The sequence below is a fragment of the Anolis sagrei genome, chromosome 4, assembly GCF_037176765.1.
Source record: "Anolis sagrei isolate rAnoSag1 chromosome 4, rAnoSag1.mat, whole genome shotgun sequence".
Taxonomy (NCBI): domain Eukaryota; kingdom Metazoa; phylum Chordata; class Lepidosauria; order Squamata; family Dactyloidae; genus Anolis; species Anolis sagrei.
In genome coordinates this window covers 620,548-639,872 of record NC_090024.1, presented here as the reverse complement: position 1 = coordinate 639,872, position 19,325 = coordinate 620,548, and the positions used below count along the sequence as shown (strand labels likewise).

The following is a 19,325-nucleotide window of genomic DNA, read 5'->3' as shown; positions in this document are numbered from 1 at the left end:
GGGTCAACACTTGGCTGTGGGACCAAGCTTTCGGGACAGGGCATGAAAGCGGCCACGGGAAAGGTGACCAGGCCAATTAGATGTTATGTTGATGACCAGGACGGTTTTCAATGGTGTATTTTAATATGGAGATACATGTTTTTAATGTTTATATATGTGTATGTGAATGTGTGTCCCGGCATTGCATGTTTGCCGTGTATATGCTGTGCTCCGCCCTGAGTCCGGGTGAGGAGAAGGGCGCAATATAAAAGGTTCAAATAAATAGCTAAATCCAAATAAAGGAAATTTTGCCTTCAAGCACGTCATAGCATGGCTAACGGTCGTCATAAGGGTTCAGGACTGTCCCCCATGCTGTTTAATATCTACATGAAGCCGTTGGGAGAGATCATCCGGAGTTTCGGGGTGCGGTGTCACCTGTACGCAGATGATGTCCAGCTCTGTCACTCCTTCCCACCTGCTACTAAGGAGGCTGTTGAAGTCCTGAACCGGTGCTTGGCCGCTGTGACCGACTGGATGAGGGCCAGCAGATTGAAACTAAATCCAGACAAGACAGAGGTCCTCCTGGTCAGTCGCAAGGCCATTGAACAGGGCATAGGGTTACAGCCTGTGCTGGACGGGGTCACACTCCCCCCTGCTGTACCAGCTCCACTGGCTGCCAATCTGCTACCGGGCTCAATTCAAGGTGCTGGCGTTGGCCTATAAAGCCCGAAACGGTTCCGGCCCAAGATACCTAACTGACCGCCTCTCGGCCTATGAGCTCACGAGGACTTTGAGATCTTCCGGGGAGGCCCTGCTCTCGATCCCGCCTGCGTCACAGGCACGGCTGGCGGGGACGAGAGATAGGGCCTTCTCGGTGGTGGCTCCTTGGCTGTGGAACACCCTTCCCGTGGACATCAGGCTAGCCCCCTCCCTGTTGATATTCCACAGGAAGCTAAAGACCTTTAAGAAGGCATTTGATCAAGAAGTGCAATGACTGGCAACTGACCATAGGAATGGAACAACGGAAATGATATCGGATTGTGGCTTGACGATGAGACGATTCGGAATGTAGTAGTAATGTTGTTGTTTTGATAAGATGTTTTTATGATTATGATGAATTGTAGACTGTTTTGCACTATGCTTTGTAGATTGCACTTGTTTTTTCATGTTGTACACCGCAATGAGTCATCCCAGGGCTGAGAACTGCGGTATATACGCGCAGTGAATAATAAAGGCGCAGGTTCGCAGTCTGGGGCTTCTCCTGGATTCATCGCTGAGCCTGGAGCCCCAGGTTTCAGCGGTGGGCAGGGGAGCTTTCGCACAATTAAAACTTGTGCGCCAGCTGCGCCCGTACCTTGGGAAGTCTGACTTGGCCACGGTGGTCCACGCTACAGTTACATCCCATCTAGATTACTGCAACGCTCTCTACGTGGGGCTGCCTCTGAAGACTGCCCGGAAGCTGCAACTAGTCCAATGCTCGGCAGCCAGATTACTAACAGGAGTGGGGTACAGGGAGCATACGACCCCTCTGTTATGCCAGCTCCACTGGCTGCCAGTCAGCTTCCGAGCACAATTCAAAGTGCTGGTTTTGACCTACAAAGCCCTAAACGACTCTGGCCCTGTTTACCTGTCCGAACGGATTCTCCCCTATGAACCATCGAGGTCTTTAAGTTCTTCCGGGGGGGGGGGGGGAGGGCTGCTCTCGGTCCCACCACTGTCACAATCGCGGTTGGTGGGGACGAGAGACAGGGCCTTCTCGATGGTGGCTCCCCAGCTTTGGAACTCCCTCCTACAGGAGATTAGAACTGCCCCCTCCCTCCTGACGTTCGGGAAGCTAACAAAGACTTGGCTATGGAATGCGGCCTTTGACAACTGAGTCAACTTTGGTCCACATGGAAGGAGAATGAGTAACTGTGAATGATGACCAGGAATGCTTTGACAACGTGTGGCTATGTGAGTGTGATGACGACGATGTTGTATTGCAATATGTTTTTAATTGTGTAACGATGATGCATTGTATGGTTTGTATTTTTGTATTTGAACACATGTTGTGAACCGGATCTGAGTCCCTCTTGTAGGTGAGAAGATCGGTATAGAAAGATTTTAAATAACTAACGAAATATAACGGCAGAGGACCCATGGATACGTTTCCTGATCAGCCTATTGGCCGAACTCCCATGACCCACAGGAAATACTGGAGAGGCTTGGGGAAGATAGACCTTGGCATGTGGGAGGAGTTGCTGGGATGTATAGTTTCCCTGTGGAGACCAAAATCCACCGATGGTGGTGATGCGAATCTATCTCAGTTAACTCAAAGTATACATTACAAATACACATGTCAACAAAACACAGAGCTGCCACATTCACATTAGGCAAAACAATTGGTTCTTCTCTTGAAGGATGAAACAAAACCTTCTTGTGAGTAAGAACAGTCCTTGAATGTCCATCAGTGTCCCATTCTTTATTGCATACGAGTAGACGCCAATCACCACAATATGTGTCCTATCCCCTTCGCTACACACCAGTCGACTCCAATCTGCCACCGTTTCGGCTCACAAGAGCCTTTGCCAGGAAGTTGGGTCCACAAACAACACATATCATGAATACACACATAATGTAGAACAATTTGTGACATCAAGTTTGTAAGTATATAATACACAGGCACTCTACTGACTCATTTATCGAAAAAGACGTGCGGACTGGCCTTGCGTGAAGCCCCTCGCCTGGCTCGCACCGCCCATCAGGCCTGGCAAGAAGGAAAGTGGCGAGGGGCTTCGGGCGATGCCAGCCTCTCTCGCCTGACTTGCACCGCCCATCGAATACACGGCCCGATGAGATTAGTCTCTCCCCTCCTTAGAAAGCTTTAAGAGAAATCTCTAAACCTGGCTCTTCCGTTGCGCTTCCGGTGATTAATCACACAACCTGAGAGTGCTGCTACCCCTCAACGTTGGTCCTCCTCTCCTGTACGAAGACCTTTCTTGACCTCACGTCCGAGGAGTATCTCCTTCACAAATAACCTGCTCCATCCCTCTCTCACCCCGTGTTACTAGTCTTTAGTGTCTTAGCTTTCGTATTTTATTCTGTGCATGCGGCCCACTCGCGGCCACTGTCACCATCACTGTGTTATGTTTGATTTTAATATTATATTGCCATATTTTTATGTTTTGTGTAATTTATCATGTTATTGTGTGCATTTTCATTTTATTTATTGTATTGTGTTGTTGGGCTTGGCCTCATGTAAGCTGCCCCGAGTCCCCGTTGGGAAGATGGAGACAGGGTATGAATAAAGATTATTATTATTATTTATTATCAAGCTTGGCAAGCGGCGAAAGCCAGACGAGGGAGGCTGCACCGCACGGCCTGGCTTCGCCCAAAGTCCCTTGCCTGGCTTGCGCTGCCCGTCAGGCCTGGCGAGTGGCGAGTGGCTTCACGCAAGGCCAGGGCAGGCCGCGCTGTACAGCTTCCCTCACCTGGCTTCCCTCACCTGGCAGCTTCCCTCACCTGGGAGCTTCCCTCACCTGGCTTCCCTCACCTGGCAGCTTCCCTCACCTGCTTACCAGGCTCATCAGGTAGCAAAATCCAGGCGAGGGGCTTCGCACTAAGCGGGCCATGTGGTGCAGCCTCCCGCTTGTCAGGCTTGCCAGGAGACGCGAGTCAGGCGAGAGAGGCTGCACAGTGCGGCCCAATGGTCACTGAGAGGGAGGCCTCTTCCTTGGTGGGTCGGATAAATGCCCTCAGTGGGCCGCATGTTGCCCGTGGGCCGTGGTTTGAGGACCCCTGATGTGGACATTTCCTGTGGAAGCTGGATGAAGAAGACCTGATAAGGCTGGAATGCAGTTCTGGCGGAGCGTCCTGATCCAAGCAGACATGATTTACAGTGCTCACGTATATCGTGTAAATATTGCAATAAAGAGAAGAGCCGCTCCGGCTTAGAAGCGGATTCAAGGAGTCCGGTGTGTTTCCTCCCTTTGTGCCTTCAGGAAGACGCTTGAGAGGTCGAAGGAGACTGAGATGAGGAAGGTGATTTATCTCAAGACACCAACACTCCAGTCACACCCAGTCAGTTTGAGCCAGGAATTCGAAAAACCACGATTTGTGTTTTAATCTTGGTTCTATGTATTTGAATATGCATTTCATTGAGATGTGCTTTAATATGGATATTTTAAAGGATGTTTTAGATGACTTTATGTGTTTAGCTGTCATAACCTGCCTTCAGTCACGAGGAGAGGCGGGAACCAAATAAAATCGTCATCATCATCATTCATGAAAACGACACCTGAAAACACAGAGGGACAGCTGTCTCCAAATGTGGGATTCAGATGTGCGGTAATTAAAACTAACGTCAGATCCGAAAAAAAGCAGTAGATGATGTAAAGACAGTATATATTTAAGAACGGAAGCATAAAAATCAAACCCAGAGCGATGCGACTAACACAACAGGTTGGAAAATGGTACTGAGAAGGACCTTAGAGCCGTGGTTCTCACCCTGTGGGTCTCTCCCCAGGGGTTTTGGCCTACAACACCCAGAATTCCCAGCCTGTTTACCAGCTGTTAGGAGTCCTGGGAGTTGAAGGCCCAAACTTCTGGGGATCCACAGGTTGAGAACCACTGCCTTAGAGGATGCCTTGGACCCCAGCTCCACCTGCCTTTCCAGTGGGAGGTTTCGCCCTTCCGAATCCCCTTTTCGTAAACGTGCCTTTCATGAGAAACATGGTACGTTTACAATACACAATGCTACAACTGCGCTGTCGCACGCTGGGCCTGTGCACATGACTGTAGACAGGACATAAATTCTGTGTGCCCAACGGGACGCCGGGGCTGCCTCAGATTAAAGGCCCTTAGATTCCCCCAAACAGAGTCTTTAGAATGCTTAAAGGAAAGTTCTTTATTGATGAAAACAAACAGGTACTGTCAAGCTTTCTTAACTGTCTATTGGCTCTCTCTCAATCTTGTTCACTGGGAACAGGCACTATCTTCTTAACTGTAATCAACTAATGGGGAAATCCTAACTTCTAATCTGGGCAGTCTGTACTTGCCTCTGTTGGCGTGGAGTCCCTGCACCCGGTACCAACTGCGTCTGGCTTCCGCGAGCGACCCTTGCCCCAACAGAGCTTTGTAGACCTCCAGGGAGAAAGAAGGAGTTCAGGTTGCTGTGATGGCCGGCTGAAATCCCTCAGCCAAGCTGTGGGGCCTTTTCTCCCCGGCCAAGCTGTAGGCTGAATATCTCCCCGGCCAAGCCATAGAAGACGAAGCTTTCTACAGGAGCTACTTCGTTTTATGTCCTGTGCGAAAGGCTTCTCTGTGAGAACTAACGTAAAATGGCTCCCGTTCCCACTAAAACTCAAAAAGGGGCGGGACCAGGGAACCTAACTATAATTAACAGGTGGCTTGCCCTATGATTGCAGCCAAAACAAGCCACCTATCTGCAGAGTCCCTGAAACTTAGGACTGCAACAAACATTAAATGCAAAGCAAACAAAATTGGAGCTCCTGGTACAGTTGTACCAGCACAAAAACCATACAGTTCATTGAGGGGCTGCCACAACTACAAAAATAAATCAGAAAAAGCACACGCCACTCAAACACTCCTGTACGGACACACAAAGTACACGAACCAATGAACAAACAGACCTGGGTCTAATTCTGAGAACTTCCCACCGGGCTGATTGTGTCCCTGGTCATTCTCCTCCCCTCAGATACTCACGACAGAAGTGGAGTGCGGGGGCGTTCAAGTCTAAGTACTGTCATGACATGTTTATCTGCCCAATTTCTGGATTGAACTGCAGTAATTACCACTGAAATGAATAAGTTGATAAAAGTAAGGAAATAAAATGTATTAGTAACAATGTTTGCGGTGAAATACACGGAGCAGCTACAGAGGAAACGGCACAAGGATTATTTATACAGAAAGATTATATGAAACCTACCTGTATATATTATTAGATGTATTGAAAATCTTATATGGAGTTGGTTTAACCTCTGTCTGACTACTTAAACTGAATTACAGTGTCAGAAAAGGATGCGTGTCTAAAACGTAACACCAACATGAAAGGTTTGGCAAGCTCTGCCTTAGAGTCTCTCTGGGATCAATGACCACAGTTCCCTCCAATGGGAAGTCTATGTCTATGTATACGTCAACTCTCAGGGACGCTCTTTCCACGTGCCATCTCTCAGGGATACTTGGATTGTGCTTTTCCTGCATGGCGGGGGGTTCTCATTATTAGATTTATTTATATCCCGCTTTTTCTCTCCATTCGGACACTCAAAGCAGCTCACAAATTAACAGTGTTGCGATACAACTTAAAATACACAAATATTAAAACAGTATTGAACATCATTAATATTTTTAAAAATTGGTCAAATCCATAAAAGCACATGAAGCTTATAAAATCATCGCAGGATCGGATGTCCCATGTCATCTCTTCCAACTCTATTATTCTATCATTCTATGACTTTATGCTATGTCTATACATGGTTTCTCCCCAGGGTGAGTTCTTTGATGGGAACGTAGACCTGAACTATAAGCAAAGGTCTTTCCACATTCCAGGCAGGAATAGGGTTTCTCTCCAGTGTGAGTCCTTTGATGTGAACGTAGATTTGAAGTCTGAGTGAAGCTCTGTCCACATTCCAGGCATTTATAGGGTTTCTCCCCAGTGTGAGTCCTTTGATGTCTATGTAGATGGCTACTCACAGTGAAGCTCTGTCCACATTCCAGGCATTTATGGGGTTTCTCCCCAGTGTGTGTCCTTTCGTGTGCACATAGATCTGAACACTTAGTGAAGCTCCGACCACATTCCAGGCATGTAAAGGGTTTCTCCCCAGTGTGTGTTCTTTCATGTGCATGTAGACCTGAACTCTGAGTGAAGCTCTGACCACATTCCAGGCATTTATAGGGTTTCTCCCCAGTGTGAGTCCTTAGATGGTAACGTAGACCTGAACTATAAGCAAAGGTCTTTCCACACTCCATGCATGTATAGGGTTTTTCTCCAGTGTGAGTCCTTTGATGTGAACGAAGACCTGAACTATGAGTGAAGCTCTGTCCACATTCCAGGCATTTATAGGGTTTTTCCCCAGTGTGTTTCCTTTCATGTTTACGTAGAGCTGAACTATGAGCAAAGCTCTGTCCACATTCCAGGGATTTATAGGGCTTCTCCCCAGTGTGAATCCTTTGATGTGTACATAGATTTGAACTCTGAGCAAAGATTTGTCCACATTCATGGCATTTATAGGGTTTCTCCCCAGTATGTTTCCTTTCATGTTTACGTAGATTTGAATTACAAGCAAAGCTCTGTCCACATTCCTGGCATTTATAGGGTTTCTCCCCAGTGTGAATCCTTTGATGTGTATGTAGATTTGAACTCTTGAGTGAAGCTCTGTCCACATTCATGGCATTTATAGGGTATCTCCCCAGTGTGTTTCCTTTCATGTTTACGTAGATCTGAATTATGAGCAAAGCTCTGTCCACATTCCTGGCATGTATAGGGTTTCTCCCCTGTGTGTGTGTCCTTTCGTGTGAACGTAGACTTGAACTATTAGTGAAGCTCCGACCACATTCCAGGCATGTATAGGGTTTCTCCCCTGTGTGTGTGTCCTTTCGTGTGAACGTAGACTTGAACTATTAGTGAAGCCCCGACCACATTCCAGGCATTTATAGGGTTTCTCCCCTGTGTGTGTCCTTACATGTGAACGTAGACTTGAACTATTAGTGAAGCTCCGACCACATTCCAGGCATGTATAGGGTTTCTCCCCTGTGTGTGTGTCCTTTCGTGTGAACGTAGACTTGAACTATTAGTGAAGCCCCGACCACATTCCAGGCATTTATAGGGTTTCTCCCCTGTGTGTGTCCTTACATGTGAACGTAGACTTGAACTATTAGTGAAGCTCCGACCACATTCCAGGCATGTATAGGGTTTCTCCCCAGTGTGTGTCCTTTCATGTGCACGTAGACCTGAAATCTGAGCAAAGTTCTGTCCACATTCCAGGCATGTATAGGGTTTCTCCCCAGTGTGAGTCCTTTGATGTGAGCGTAGATTTGAAGTCTGAGTGAAGCTCTGACCACATTCCAGGCATTTATAAGGTTTCTCCTCTGTGTGAGTCTTTTGATGTCTATATAGATTGGCATTCTGAGTGAAGCTCTGTCCACACTCCAGGCATTTATAGGGTTTCTATGACTTTATGCTATGTCTATACATGGTTTCTCATCCATGTGAGTCAGCAAGCGAGAGTCCAAAAGTGGCAGGTCCTAACCCAGCACCTCAATTCATGGGTGATACCAGATGAGAGACTCCCCGCTGGACACACAGAAGACTGGGCGACTTGGAAGGCGCTGAACAGACTGCACTCTGGCACCACGAGATGCAGAGCCAACCTCAAGAAATGGGGCTACAGGGTGGAATCCTCGGCATGCGAGTGCGGAGAAGAACAAACCACTGACCACCTGCTGCAATGCACCCTGAGCCCTGCCACATGATGCACAATGGAGGACCTTCTTGCGGCAACCCCAGAGGCACTCCAAGTGGTCAGCTACTGGTCAAAGGACATTTAACCAAATACCAAATTTGCAAAATCTGTGTGTTTTTTTCCTTTCTTTTTAATCTGTGTGTTTGTTTTGCTCTGTTAGAATTGTAATACAATGGTTGCTGATGACACGATAAATAAATCCATGTGAGTCCTTAGATGGGAACGTAGACCTGAACTATAAGCAAAGGTCTTTCCACACTCCATGCATATACAGGGTTTTTCTCCAGTGTGAGCCATTTGATGTGAACGAAGACCTGAACTATGAATGAAGCTCTGTCCACATTCCAGTCATTTATAGAGTTTCTCCCCAGTGTGTTTCCTTTGATGTCTACGTAGACCTGAAATCTGAGCAAAGCTCTGTCCACATTCCTGGCAATTATAGGGTTTCTGCCCAGTGTGTGTCATTTGATGCCTACGTAGATATGAACTATCAGCAAAGCTCTGTCCACATTCCTGGCATTTATAGGGTTTCTCCCCAGTGTGAATCCTTTGATGTGTACGTAGATGTGAACTCTGAGTGAAGCTCTGACCACATTCCTGGCAATTATAGGGTTTCTGCCCAGTGTGTGTCATTTGATGCCTACGTAGATGTGAATTATCAGCAAAGCTCTGTCCACAGTCCAGGCATTTATAAGGTTTCTCCCCAGTGTGTGTCCTTTCATGTACATGTAGACTTGAACTCTGAGTGAAGCTCTGACCACATTCCTGGCAATTATAGGGTTTCTGCCCAGTGTGTGTCATTTGATGCCTACGTAGATATGAACTATCAGCAAAGCTCTGTCCACAGTCCAGGCATTTATAAGGTTTCTCCCCAGTGTGTGTCCTTTCATGTACATGTAGACTTGAACTCTGAGTGAAGCTCTGACCACATTCCAGGCATTTATACGGTTTCTCCCCAGTGTGAATCCTTTGATGTGCATGTAGATTTGAACTCCAAGTGAAGCTCCGTCCACATTCCTGGCATTTATAGGGTTTCTCCCCAGTGTGAATCCTTTGATGTGCATGTAGATTTGAACTCTGAGTGAAGCTCTGTCCACATTCCTGGCAATTATAGGGTTTCTCCCCAGTGTGAATCCTTTGATGTGTACGTAGATTTGAACTCTGAGTGAAGCTCTGTCCACATTCCTGGCAATTATAGGGTTTCTCCCCAGTGTGTTTCCTTTGATGTGAACGAAGACCTGATCTATCAGCAAAGCTTTGTCCACATTCCTGGCACTTATAAGGTTTCTCCTCAGTGTGTGTCCTTTCATGTGAACGTAGACCTAAATTACAAGCAAAGTTCTGACCACATTCCTGGCATTTATAGGGTTTCTCCCCAGTGTGAATCCTTTGATGTGTACGTAGATTTGAACTCTGAGTGAAGCTCTGACCACATTCCTGGCAATTATAGGGTTTCTGCCCAGTGTGAGTCATCTGATGCCTACGTAGATGTGAACTATCAGCAAAGCTCTGTCCACATTCCAGGCATTTATAGGGTTTCTCCCCAGTATGAATCCTTTGATGTGTACGTAGATTTGAACTCTGAGTGAAGCTCCGACCACATTTCAGGCATTTATAGGGTTTCTGCCCAGTGTGAGTCATTTGATGCCTGCATAGATGAGAACGATCAGCAAAGCTCTGTCCACATTCCAGGCATGTATAGGGCTTCTCCCCAGTGTGTGTCCTTTCATGTGAACGCAGACCTGAATTACGAGCAAAGCTTTGTCCACATTCCTGGCATTTATAGGGTTTCTCCCCAGTATGTGTCCTTTCATGTGCATGTAGACCTGAAATCCGAGCAAAGCTCTGTCCACATTCCAGGCATTTATACGGTTTCTCACCTGTGTGTTTCCTTTCATGTGCACGTAGACCTGAATTCTGAGCAAAGCTCTGTCCACATTCCTGGCATTTATAGGGTTTTTCCCCAGTGTGAATCCTTTGATGTCTACGTAGACTTGAATAATGAGCAAAGCTCTGTCCACACTCCAGGCACGTATAGGGTTTCTCCCCTGTGTGTGTTCTTTCATGTGCATGTAGACCTGAACTCTGAGTGAAGCTCTGACCACATTCCAGGCATTTATAGGGTTTCTCCCCAGTGTGAGTCCTTAGATGGTAACGTAGACCTAAACTATAAGCAAAGGTCTTTCCACACTCCATGCATGTATAGGGTTTTTCTCCAGTGTGAGTCCTTTGATGTATATGTAGATGTGAACTCTGAGCAAAGCTCTGTCCACACTCCAGGCAGGAATAGGGTTTCTCCCCAGTGTGAGTCCTTACATGTTGCTGCAGATGATGCCTCCGAGTGAAGCTCTGTCTACACTCCAGGCAGGAATAGGGTTTCTCCCCAGTGTGAGTCCTTACATGTTGCTGCAGATGAAGCCTCCGAGTGAAGCTCTTTCCACACTCCAGGTATTTAGACGCTTTCTCCTCCATGTCAAGAATGATACGGGTGTTGAATTCCAATAGAGACTTGACTCTTCTTTATTCCTTTGTTATCTGTAAGTGAAGTCAAGAATTCAGCAAGATCATCGCCTCGAGAGGATTTCTTCTCCCTGTATTATTGGTTTCCTTACTGCATCCAAGAGGTCGCTCCAAAGAGTCCTCACTTCCCTGGTGAAGAAAGAAGAGAAAGATCAATGTAATTTTGATGTTGATGTTGCTGTTTGTTGTTTATGCTTTGATTTTATTGCTGTAATATGTTGTCAGGGCTTGGCCCCATGTAAGGAGGAGATGGGGAGATGGTGGCGGGGTATAAATAAAGATTATTATTATTATTATTATTATTATTATTATTATTAATATTATTAAAAGGAATGGAAGGCAGGTTGGCCGGGAGAAAGGAGCGGTCCTTTGCAAGACTCAAGTGCACCATTCGCTGGATCATGTGTCTCCCTGAATGACCAGGAATGGGCTCAATGCTAAGAAGGGACACCAAGATGGCTGTGCTGCCTCCCTTCCCATCACGAGTCCCAGGTCTGCTTTCTGAGTATTCCAAATGGGCAAAACATCAGGAGAGATTCTGAGGGAGGGGGACAACAGCCTTGCGAACACTACTTTACCCACAATGTCAGGGGACCGCCAGAAGGCTAAACGGAGGGCTGCACAAACACAACAAGGGCCAAGTACCAAAAGCACAATAATCCCAATTAAACAGCTCAAGGGAAGATCCCAGGGGCTCACATGTCTTTACACTAATGCACAGAGCATGGGAAATAAACAAGATGAACTCCAACTTCTAGCACAACACCACAAATATGATATCATAGGGATCACTGAAACCTGGTGGGATGACTCCTATCGCTGGAATGTAGATATCGAGGGGTATAACCTCTTTCACAGAAACCGAACAAAGGGGAGAGGAGGCGGAGTAGCCTTATATGTCGAAAACTCTTATGCTGTAGAAGAGATTCAAGACAGCAATCTGGGGAACCAGCTTGAAATCATCTGGATAAGAATCAAGGGAACTGGGACTCAAAAAGATGTCGTTGAAGGCGTCTACTACAGACCCCCAAGCCAGGAGGAAGAACTTGATGAAGTCTTCTGCCAACAGTTGACCAAACAGGCACAGAGAAGAGATGTAGTAGTCATGGGTGATTTCAACTATCCCGATATTTGCTGGAAAACAAACTCGGCCAAGAGTACAAGGTCCAACAAATTCCTCGCTTGCCTTGCAGACAATTTCATGGTCCAGAAGGTAGAAGAGGCAACAAGGGGATTGGCTACTCTTGATCTCATCCTAACAAATGCGGAGGACCTGATCGATGCGGTTAAAGTAGTAGGATCCTTAGGGGCAAGTGACCATGTGCTCCTGCAATTTGAGGTACAAAGAAAGGCCGAAACTAAGACAAGTCAAACCCGCATTTTGGACTTTAGGAGAGCTGATTTCCAAAAAATGAAGGAAACACTGAGCAGCATTCCGTGGACAGAGATACGAAAAGACAAGGGAGTTACGGATGGATGGGAGTTTCTCAAGAGTTAAATACTCAAGCCGCAGTTGCAAACCGTGCCAACAAAAAGAAAAAATAGGACAAGTGCAAAGAAGCCAGAATGGATGTCCAAAGAACTTCTAACTGTGCTAAGACTCAAAAGAGACATGCACAAGAAGTGGAAAAAGGGAGAAATCACCAAAGAAGAATTCAAACAAATAGCCAACACCTGTAGGGAAAAGGTCCGCAAGGCTAAAGCAAAAAACGAGCTCAGGCTTGCCAGGGACATTAAAAACAATAAAAAGGGCTTCTATTCTTATGTCAGTAGAAAAAGGAAAAACAAGGAGGCGATAGGACCTCTTCGAGGAGAAGATGGGGCAATGCTGACAGGGGATGATAGGGAAAAGGCAGAACTACTTAATGCCTTCTTTGCCTCGGTCTTCTCACAAAAAGAGAGTCTTCAACCTCAGCAAGATGGAGTGGATGAGGGATTGGAGGACATCCAACCCCAAATTGGGAAAGAAGTCGTCCAGGAATACCTGGCCGCTCTTAATGAGTTCAAGTCCCCTTTCAGGGCCAGATCAACTCCACCCAAGAGTATTGAAGGAACTAGCGGAAGTCATTTCGGAACCATTGGCAATCATCTTTGAGAGTTCTTGGAGAACGGGAGAAGTTCCAGCAGATTGGAGGAGGGCCAATGTGGTCCCAATCTTCAAGAAGGGAAAAAAGGACGACCCAAACAACTACCGTCCGGTCAGCCTCACGTCGATACCGGGCAAGATTCCGGAAAAGATTGTTAAGGAAGCGGTCTGCAAACACTTAGAAACAAATGCAGTCATCGCTAATAGTCAACATGGATTTATCAAAAACAAGTCATGCCAGACTAATCTGGTCTCTTTCTTCGATAGAGTTACAAGCTGGGTAGATGCGGGGAATGCCGTGGATGTAGCGTACCTAGATTTCAGGAAGGCCTTCTTTGACAAGGTCCCCCACGACCTTCTGGCAAGGAAACTAGTCCAATGTGGACTAGCCACAACTATGGTGAGGTAGATCTAGAATTGATTAAATGGACGAACCCAGAGGGTGATTCTCCTCAATTCTTCCTCTTCATCCTGGAAAGAAGTGACGAGTGGAGTGCCACAGGGTTCCGTCCTGGGCCCGGTCCTGGTCAGGATCTTCATTCATGACTTCTTAGATGAAGGGCTAGGAGGCATGATCATCAAGTTTGCAGACGACACCAAATTGGGAGAGATAGCCAATACTCCAGAGGACAGGAGCAGGACTCAAAGGGATCTTGACAGATTAGAAAGACGGGCCAAAACTAACAAAATGAAGTTCAACAGTGACAAATGCAAAATACTCCATTTAGGAAGAAAAAACGAAATGCAAAGATACAGAATGGGGGACAATGCCTGGCTCGAGAGCAGTACGTGTGAAAAAGATCTTGGAGTCCTCGTGGGGAGGAAGGTGAACATGAGCCAACAATGTGATGTGGCGGCAAAAAAGGCCAATGGGATTTTGGCCTGCGTAAAAAGGAGCCTAGTGTCTAGATCTAGAGAAGTCCTGCTCCCCATGCTCTATTCCGCTTTGGTTAGACCACACCTGGAATATTGTGTCCAATTCTGGACACCACAATTCAAGAGAGATATTGACAAGCTGGAATGTGTCCAGAGGAGGGCAACTAAAATGATCAAGGGTCTGGAGAACAAGCCCTATGAGGAGCAGCTTAAGGAGCTGGGCATGTTTAGCCCGAAGAAGAGAATGCAGAGAGACATGATAACGGCCATGTATAAATACGCGAGAGGAAGTCACAGGGAGGCGGGAGCAAGCTTGTTTTCTGCTTCCCTGGAGACTAGGACGCAATGGAGCCATGGCTTCAAACTACAAGAGAGGAGATTCCACCTGAACGTAAGGAAGAACTTCCTGACTGTGAGAGCCGTTCAGCAGTGGAACTCTCTGCCCCGGAGGGAGTGTGGTGGAGGCTCCTTCTTTGGAAGCTTTCAAACAGAGGCTGGATGGCCATCTGTCGGGGGTGCTTTGAATGCAATTTTACTGCTTCTTGGCAGAATGGGGTTGGACTGGAAGATGGCCCAGGAGGTCTCTTCCAACTCTTTGATTCTATGATTCTATATGTTGTGCTCCGCCCTGAGTCCCCTGTGTTGGGGTGAGAAGGGCAGAATATAAATTCTTTAAATAAATAATCTATGTATGTAATAAAAGTCAGTGTTTGTATGCAGAGGGAGGATGGACGTAGGCCGGAGGTGTTTGTGGCAGCTTTCTGATTGGCTGCCACTGTGGTACAATTTGCATATGATCTCTGATCGGCCAGCTTCCAAAGTCCAAGATCTGAGGTGACAAAGAGAGGAGAGGAAAAGGCCGGAGGGGGCTGCGTCGGAAATTCACCAATACAGACCAAACTGGGCACACAGAGCCCACAAGACCCACTCTACATCCTACTGCAGTTTGGAGGAGGATGGACCATAGATGATGGGACTTGCAGTACCATCACTCACTTCCTGAGACCACAGCCACATTCAGCCAATTACCAATAAAGACCAAGCTTGGCACACAGAACCCCCATGACCCACTCTACATCCTACTGCAGTTTGGAGGAGGATGGACCATGGATGATGGGACTTGCAATACCATCACTCACTTTCTGAGACCGCTGAGACCATCATCCAATGACTGATCAAGACCAAACTTGGCACATAGACCTCTCATGATCCACTTTACACCCTGGTGTGGTTTGGTTGGGGGTGGACCATGGATTATGGGACTTGCAGTACCTTTGCTCAATTCCTGAGACCACTGCAACCCTCATCCAATTATTGATAAAGACCAAACTTGGCACACTGAGTCTCCATGATGTACTTTACATCCTGGTGCGGATTGGAGGAGGATGCACCATGGGCAATGGGACTTGCAATAGCTGCACTCCCTTCCGGAGACCATTACAACTGCCAACGATGGATCAGAATCACAATTCACACAGAGAGCCCGCATGACCTACTCTACATCCTGGTGCAGTTTGGAAGAATTTGGAGATGGATGATGGGACTTGCAGTCACTTCACTCATTCCTGAGACCTCTGAGACCCTCGCAAATGACTGATCAAGACCAAACTTGGCACACAGAGTCCCCATGACACACTCTATATCCCGGTGCACTTTCGAGGAGGACAGACCATGAATGATGGGATTTCAAGTACCTCCACTCACTTCCCAAGATTGCTGCAACACTCATCTAATGGCCAATCAAGACTAAACTTGGCACATAGAGCCCCCATGACCCACTCTCCGTCCTGGTGCAGTTTGGAGGGGGATGGACCACAGCTGATGGGACTCGCAGTACCTTCACTAACTTCCTGAGACCACTGCGAGCCATATAAATACCTGATAAAGACCACCCTTGAGACACAACTCCTTTCTCAAATAAACCGGGCAGAGCCGGGTCCCCAAGCTAGTAAATAATAAACAAAGGGGAATCCCAGAGAGAGAGAGAGTCCTAGAGCGGGAGGAGACCTGGCGGGCCATCACCCCGCCCAACTCCCTTCTGCCCAGGAGCAGGAAACCCTCATTGAAAGCACCCCTGACAGATGGCCACCCAGCCTCAAAGCCTCCCTCCCCCACACTCCATCTGAGGCAGAGAGTTTCCCTGCTGAACAGCTCTCTCACTCTTGTAGTCAGGAGGTTCTTCCTCGTGCTCAGGCGGGATCTCCTTCCCCTCCTGTCCTTGGAAGGAAGGAAGCCACGGTTCCCTTGTGTCTGCTGGTCTCTTTCCAGGGGAGGGGACACAAGCCTGGCCTCCACCCCCCCCCCCCCGTGTAACCCCTGGCCCTCCCCGTCTCCTCTCCCTCCGCCTTCTCTTCTGTAGGCCCCACATGCCCAGCTCTGGAAACCATCAGGGCCAGCTAACCTCTCCCAACGCAGGCAGGAAGCAGCCGGGGCTTGAAGCTGCGAGGAGGCGTTTCAGTGGCAGTTCAGGTGGCCAATGGCAACACTCAGCCCTTCCTCTGGCAGGCAAGAGCTCTTTCGCTCACCCTGGGCATCATCCCCCATATCTATAGATATATACACACCCACCCACCCCCTTTCCCTCGTTTCCAAGAGACCCCTCGCCCTCTGTGTGGTGTAGACTGTTTCAGCATTAAATGTTTGTTGTGCTCCGCTCGGAGTCCCCTGAGTCGGGGTGAGGAGAAGGGCAGAATATACATGCTTTACATAAAGAAACAACACCAGGGGAAATCCAGAGAGAGAGAGAGAGAGAGAGAGAGAGAGAGACCCCCCAGCCCCACCCCCTTCTGCCCAGAAGCAGGACAATCTCATCCCAAGCCCCCTTCCCGACAGGTGGCCACCCGGCCTCAAAGCCTCCCTCCCCCACACTCCCTCCGGGGCAGAGAGTTCCCCTGCTGAACAGCTCTCTCTCGCTCTTCCAGTCAGGAGGTTCTTCCTGTGGTTCATACGGGATCTCCTTATTATTATTATTATTATTATTATTAACTTTATTTGTACCCTGCTAGCATCTCCCGAAGGACTCGATGCGGCTTACAAAGGCCAAGGCCTCAGAACACAACATAACAATACACAACCTAAAGCAAATTAAAAACAGTTAAAGCAATATTGAACAAGCAATACACCAAGACACCAAGACACCATGAAACTGGGCCGGGCCAGAGTAATGGGTACAGGATTAAAAGTGCTGATGAGACAGGTGATATGTAAGGATTATGGGGCAAGTGCAGTGTGCAACAATCTTAGTTCTACTCAGGTGCTTCTGGGACTTGGTATTGGAGTATTCCTAATCTGGAAAGGCACATCGGAACAGCCAAGTCTTCAAGTTCTTTCTAAAGACTACCAAGGTAGGGGCCTGTCTAAGATCTTTGGGGAGGGTGTTCCAGAGTCGGGGGGCCACCACAGAAAAGGCCCTGTCTCGTGTCCCCACCAAACTTCCCTTCCTGTCCTTGGAAGCCACGGTTCCCTTGTGTCCTGGTCTCTTTCCAGGGGAGGGGACACACGCCTGGCCTCCCCCCCTATGTAACCCCTGCCCCTCCCCGTCTCCTCTCCTTTCGCCTTCTCTTCTGCAGGACCAGCTCTGGAAACCATCAGGGCCAGCTAGCCTCTCCCAAAGCAGGGTGATTCCCCCAGGCAGGAAGCAGCCAGGCCTTGAAGCTGCGAGGAGGCGTTTCAGTGGCAGTTAATTTATTATTATTATTATTATTATTAACTTTATTTGTACCCCGCTAGCATCTCCCGAAGGACTCGATGCGGCTTACAAAGGCCGAGGCCTCAGAACACAACATAACAATACACAACCTAAAGCAAATTAAAAACAGTTAAATACTAGGGTAAGTGCAGTGTGCAGTAATTTTAATTCTACTCAGGTGCTTCTGGGACTTGGTGTTGGAGATTCCTCTTCTGGGAAGGCTTACAAAGGCCAAGGCCTCAACACACAAGACAACAATACAATACACTTAAAGCAAATTAAAAACAATTAAAGCAATATAAACAGGTGGCCAATGGCGGCATTCACCCCTTCCTCTGGCAGGCAAGAGCTCTTCCTCTCACCCTGGGCGTCATCCCCCATAGAGACATAGACATACACACACATTCCCCCAGTTTCCAAGAGACACCCCCCCCCGCCCTCTGAGGAGGCCTGCCTGCCTGCCTGCGTTGTGGGCGAAAGGTCAGGAGGGAGTGCTTCTGGGAGAGGGGTCCCCACGGAGGCCTCCCTCCCCCCTCCCTCCCCGCAAGGCAGCCTTCCTTCCCCGCGTGGTGAGGACGCGAGGGCAACCCAGGCCCCCACTGGCGCCCGAGGGGAAACTCCACCCCCCCCCCCTCAGAGAAGAAGACTCACCTCCTTCCTCCTTCCTTCCTTCCTTCTTTCCCTCTCAAAATGGCGCCGGCTGCCAAGGGGGCGGGGCCTGAGTGACGTCACCCACCCCTTCGGAGAAGAAGCAGAGGCCGCAAAGGGGGCGGGGCCTCTGCAGAGCGGCCTCGCTCCTGATTGGTCGCCCGCCTCCCTCTCCCTCCCTCCCTCCCTTCCTCCCGCGGAGCTCATTTGCATGTGCCAATGGGAGGAAGGGACGCCGGGAGGGGGCGGGGCCTCGGCCTGCCTTTCCTCGCTCGGACTCTTCCCCCCTCCCTCTCCTTTGGGGAGTGTGGGCGTGTCCTCCTCCTCGCAAGCCTCTCCCCATTGGCTGTGCCGCATTGGAGGGCGGGGCGAGGCGGAGGCCGGAAGGAAGCCCTCCCCCTCCCCGCCCCCACGTCTCTGCGGTTGCTATGGTGATGATCCGCCATGTCTCTCTCCCTGCCTCTCTCTGCCTCGTGGGATCCTTGAGAGCCAGGCCTGACTCTGAGCCTTTTCCTCTCGCCCTTCAGGCACCTGTCTCTTCAATAGAGATTTTGATCCCTGTCAATTTTATCAATACCTGTGTGTATGGATCTGATCTTTTACAATTCTACAGAGAGACTCGCTGGAACACCTCAGCAAGCGAGAGTCCAAAAGTGGCAGGCTCAAGCCCAGCGCCTCCATCCCTGGCTGATACGCCAGCTGCGCCCCTACCTTGGGAAGTCTGACTTGGCCACGGTAGTCCACGCTCTGGTTACATCCCGTTTGGACTACTGCAACGCTCTCTACGTAGGGCTGCCCTTGAAGACGGCCCGGAAGCTCCAACTGGTCCAACGTGCGGCAGCCATGATACTAACAGGAGCAGGGTGCAGGGAGCATACAACCCCCTTGTTGTACCAGCTCCACTGGCTGCCGATCTGCTACCGGGCTCAATTCAAGGTGCTGTCGTTGGCCTATAAAGCCCTAAACGGGCCCAAGATACCTAACTGACCGCCTCTCGGCCTATGAGCCGACGAGGACTTTGAGATCTTCCGGGGAGGCCCTGCTCTCGATCCCGCCTGCGTCAAAGGCA

At 48.6% G+C, this 19,325-nt stretch overlaps 2 protein-coding genes across 2 annotated transcripts; both read right to left on the bottom strand.

Moving 5' to 3' along the window:
• Nucleotides 1-4,849: 4,849 nt before the first annotated feature.
• On the bottom strand, nt 4,850-7,649 carry LOC132773575 (zinc finger and SCAN domain-containing protein 2-like). The gene has a single exon (XM_060772817.2). The coding sequence runs from the start codon at nt 7,402-7,404 to the stop codon at nt 6,433-6,435; it is 972 nt and encodes a 323-aa protein (XP_060628800.2). The 5' UTR covers nt 7,405-7,649; the 3' UTR covers nt 4,850-6,432.
• Nucleotides 7,650-8,050: 401 nt separating this feature from the next.
• Nucleotides 8,051-18,424, bottom strand: LOC137096879 (zinc finger protein 850-like). Its single transcript, XM_067467144.1, has 2 exons — nt 18,260-18,424; nt 8,051-11,087 (listed from the first exon to the last, which is right to left on the bottom strand). Exon 2 carries the CDS (start codon nt 10,908-10,910, stop codon nt 8,787-8,789), a length of 2,124 nt encoding a protein of 707 aa, XP_067323245.1. The 5' UTR covers nt 10,911-11,087; nt 18,260-18,424; the 3' UTR covers nt 8,051-8,786.
• Nucleotides 18,425-19,325: the final 901 nt, after the last annotated feature.

Excerpts from the sequence above, each read along its gene's own strand:
- LOC137096879 (XM_067467144.1), bottom strand. The coding sequence starts at position 10,910 with ATGGAGGAGAAAGCGTCTAAATACCTGGAGTGTGGAAAGAGCTTCACT.
- LOC132773575 (XM_060772817.2), bottom strand. The coding sequence starts at position 7,404 with ATGAAAGGAAACACACTGGGGAGATACCCTATAAATGCCATGAATGTG.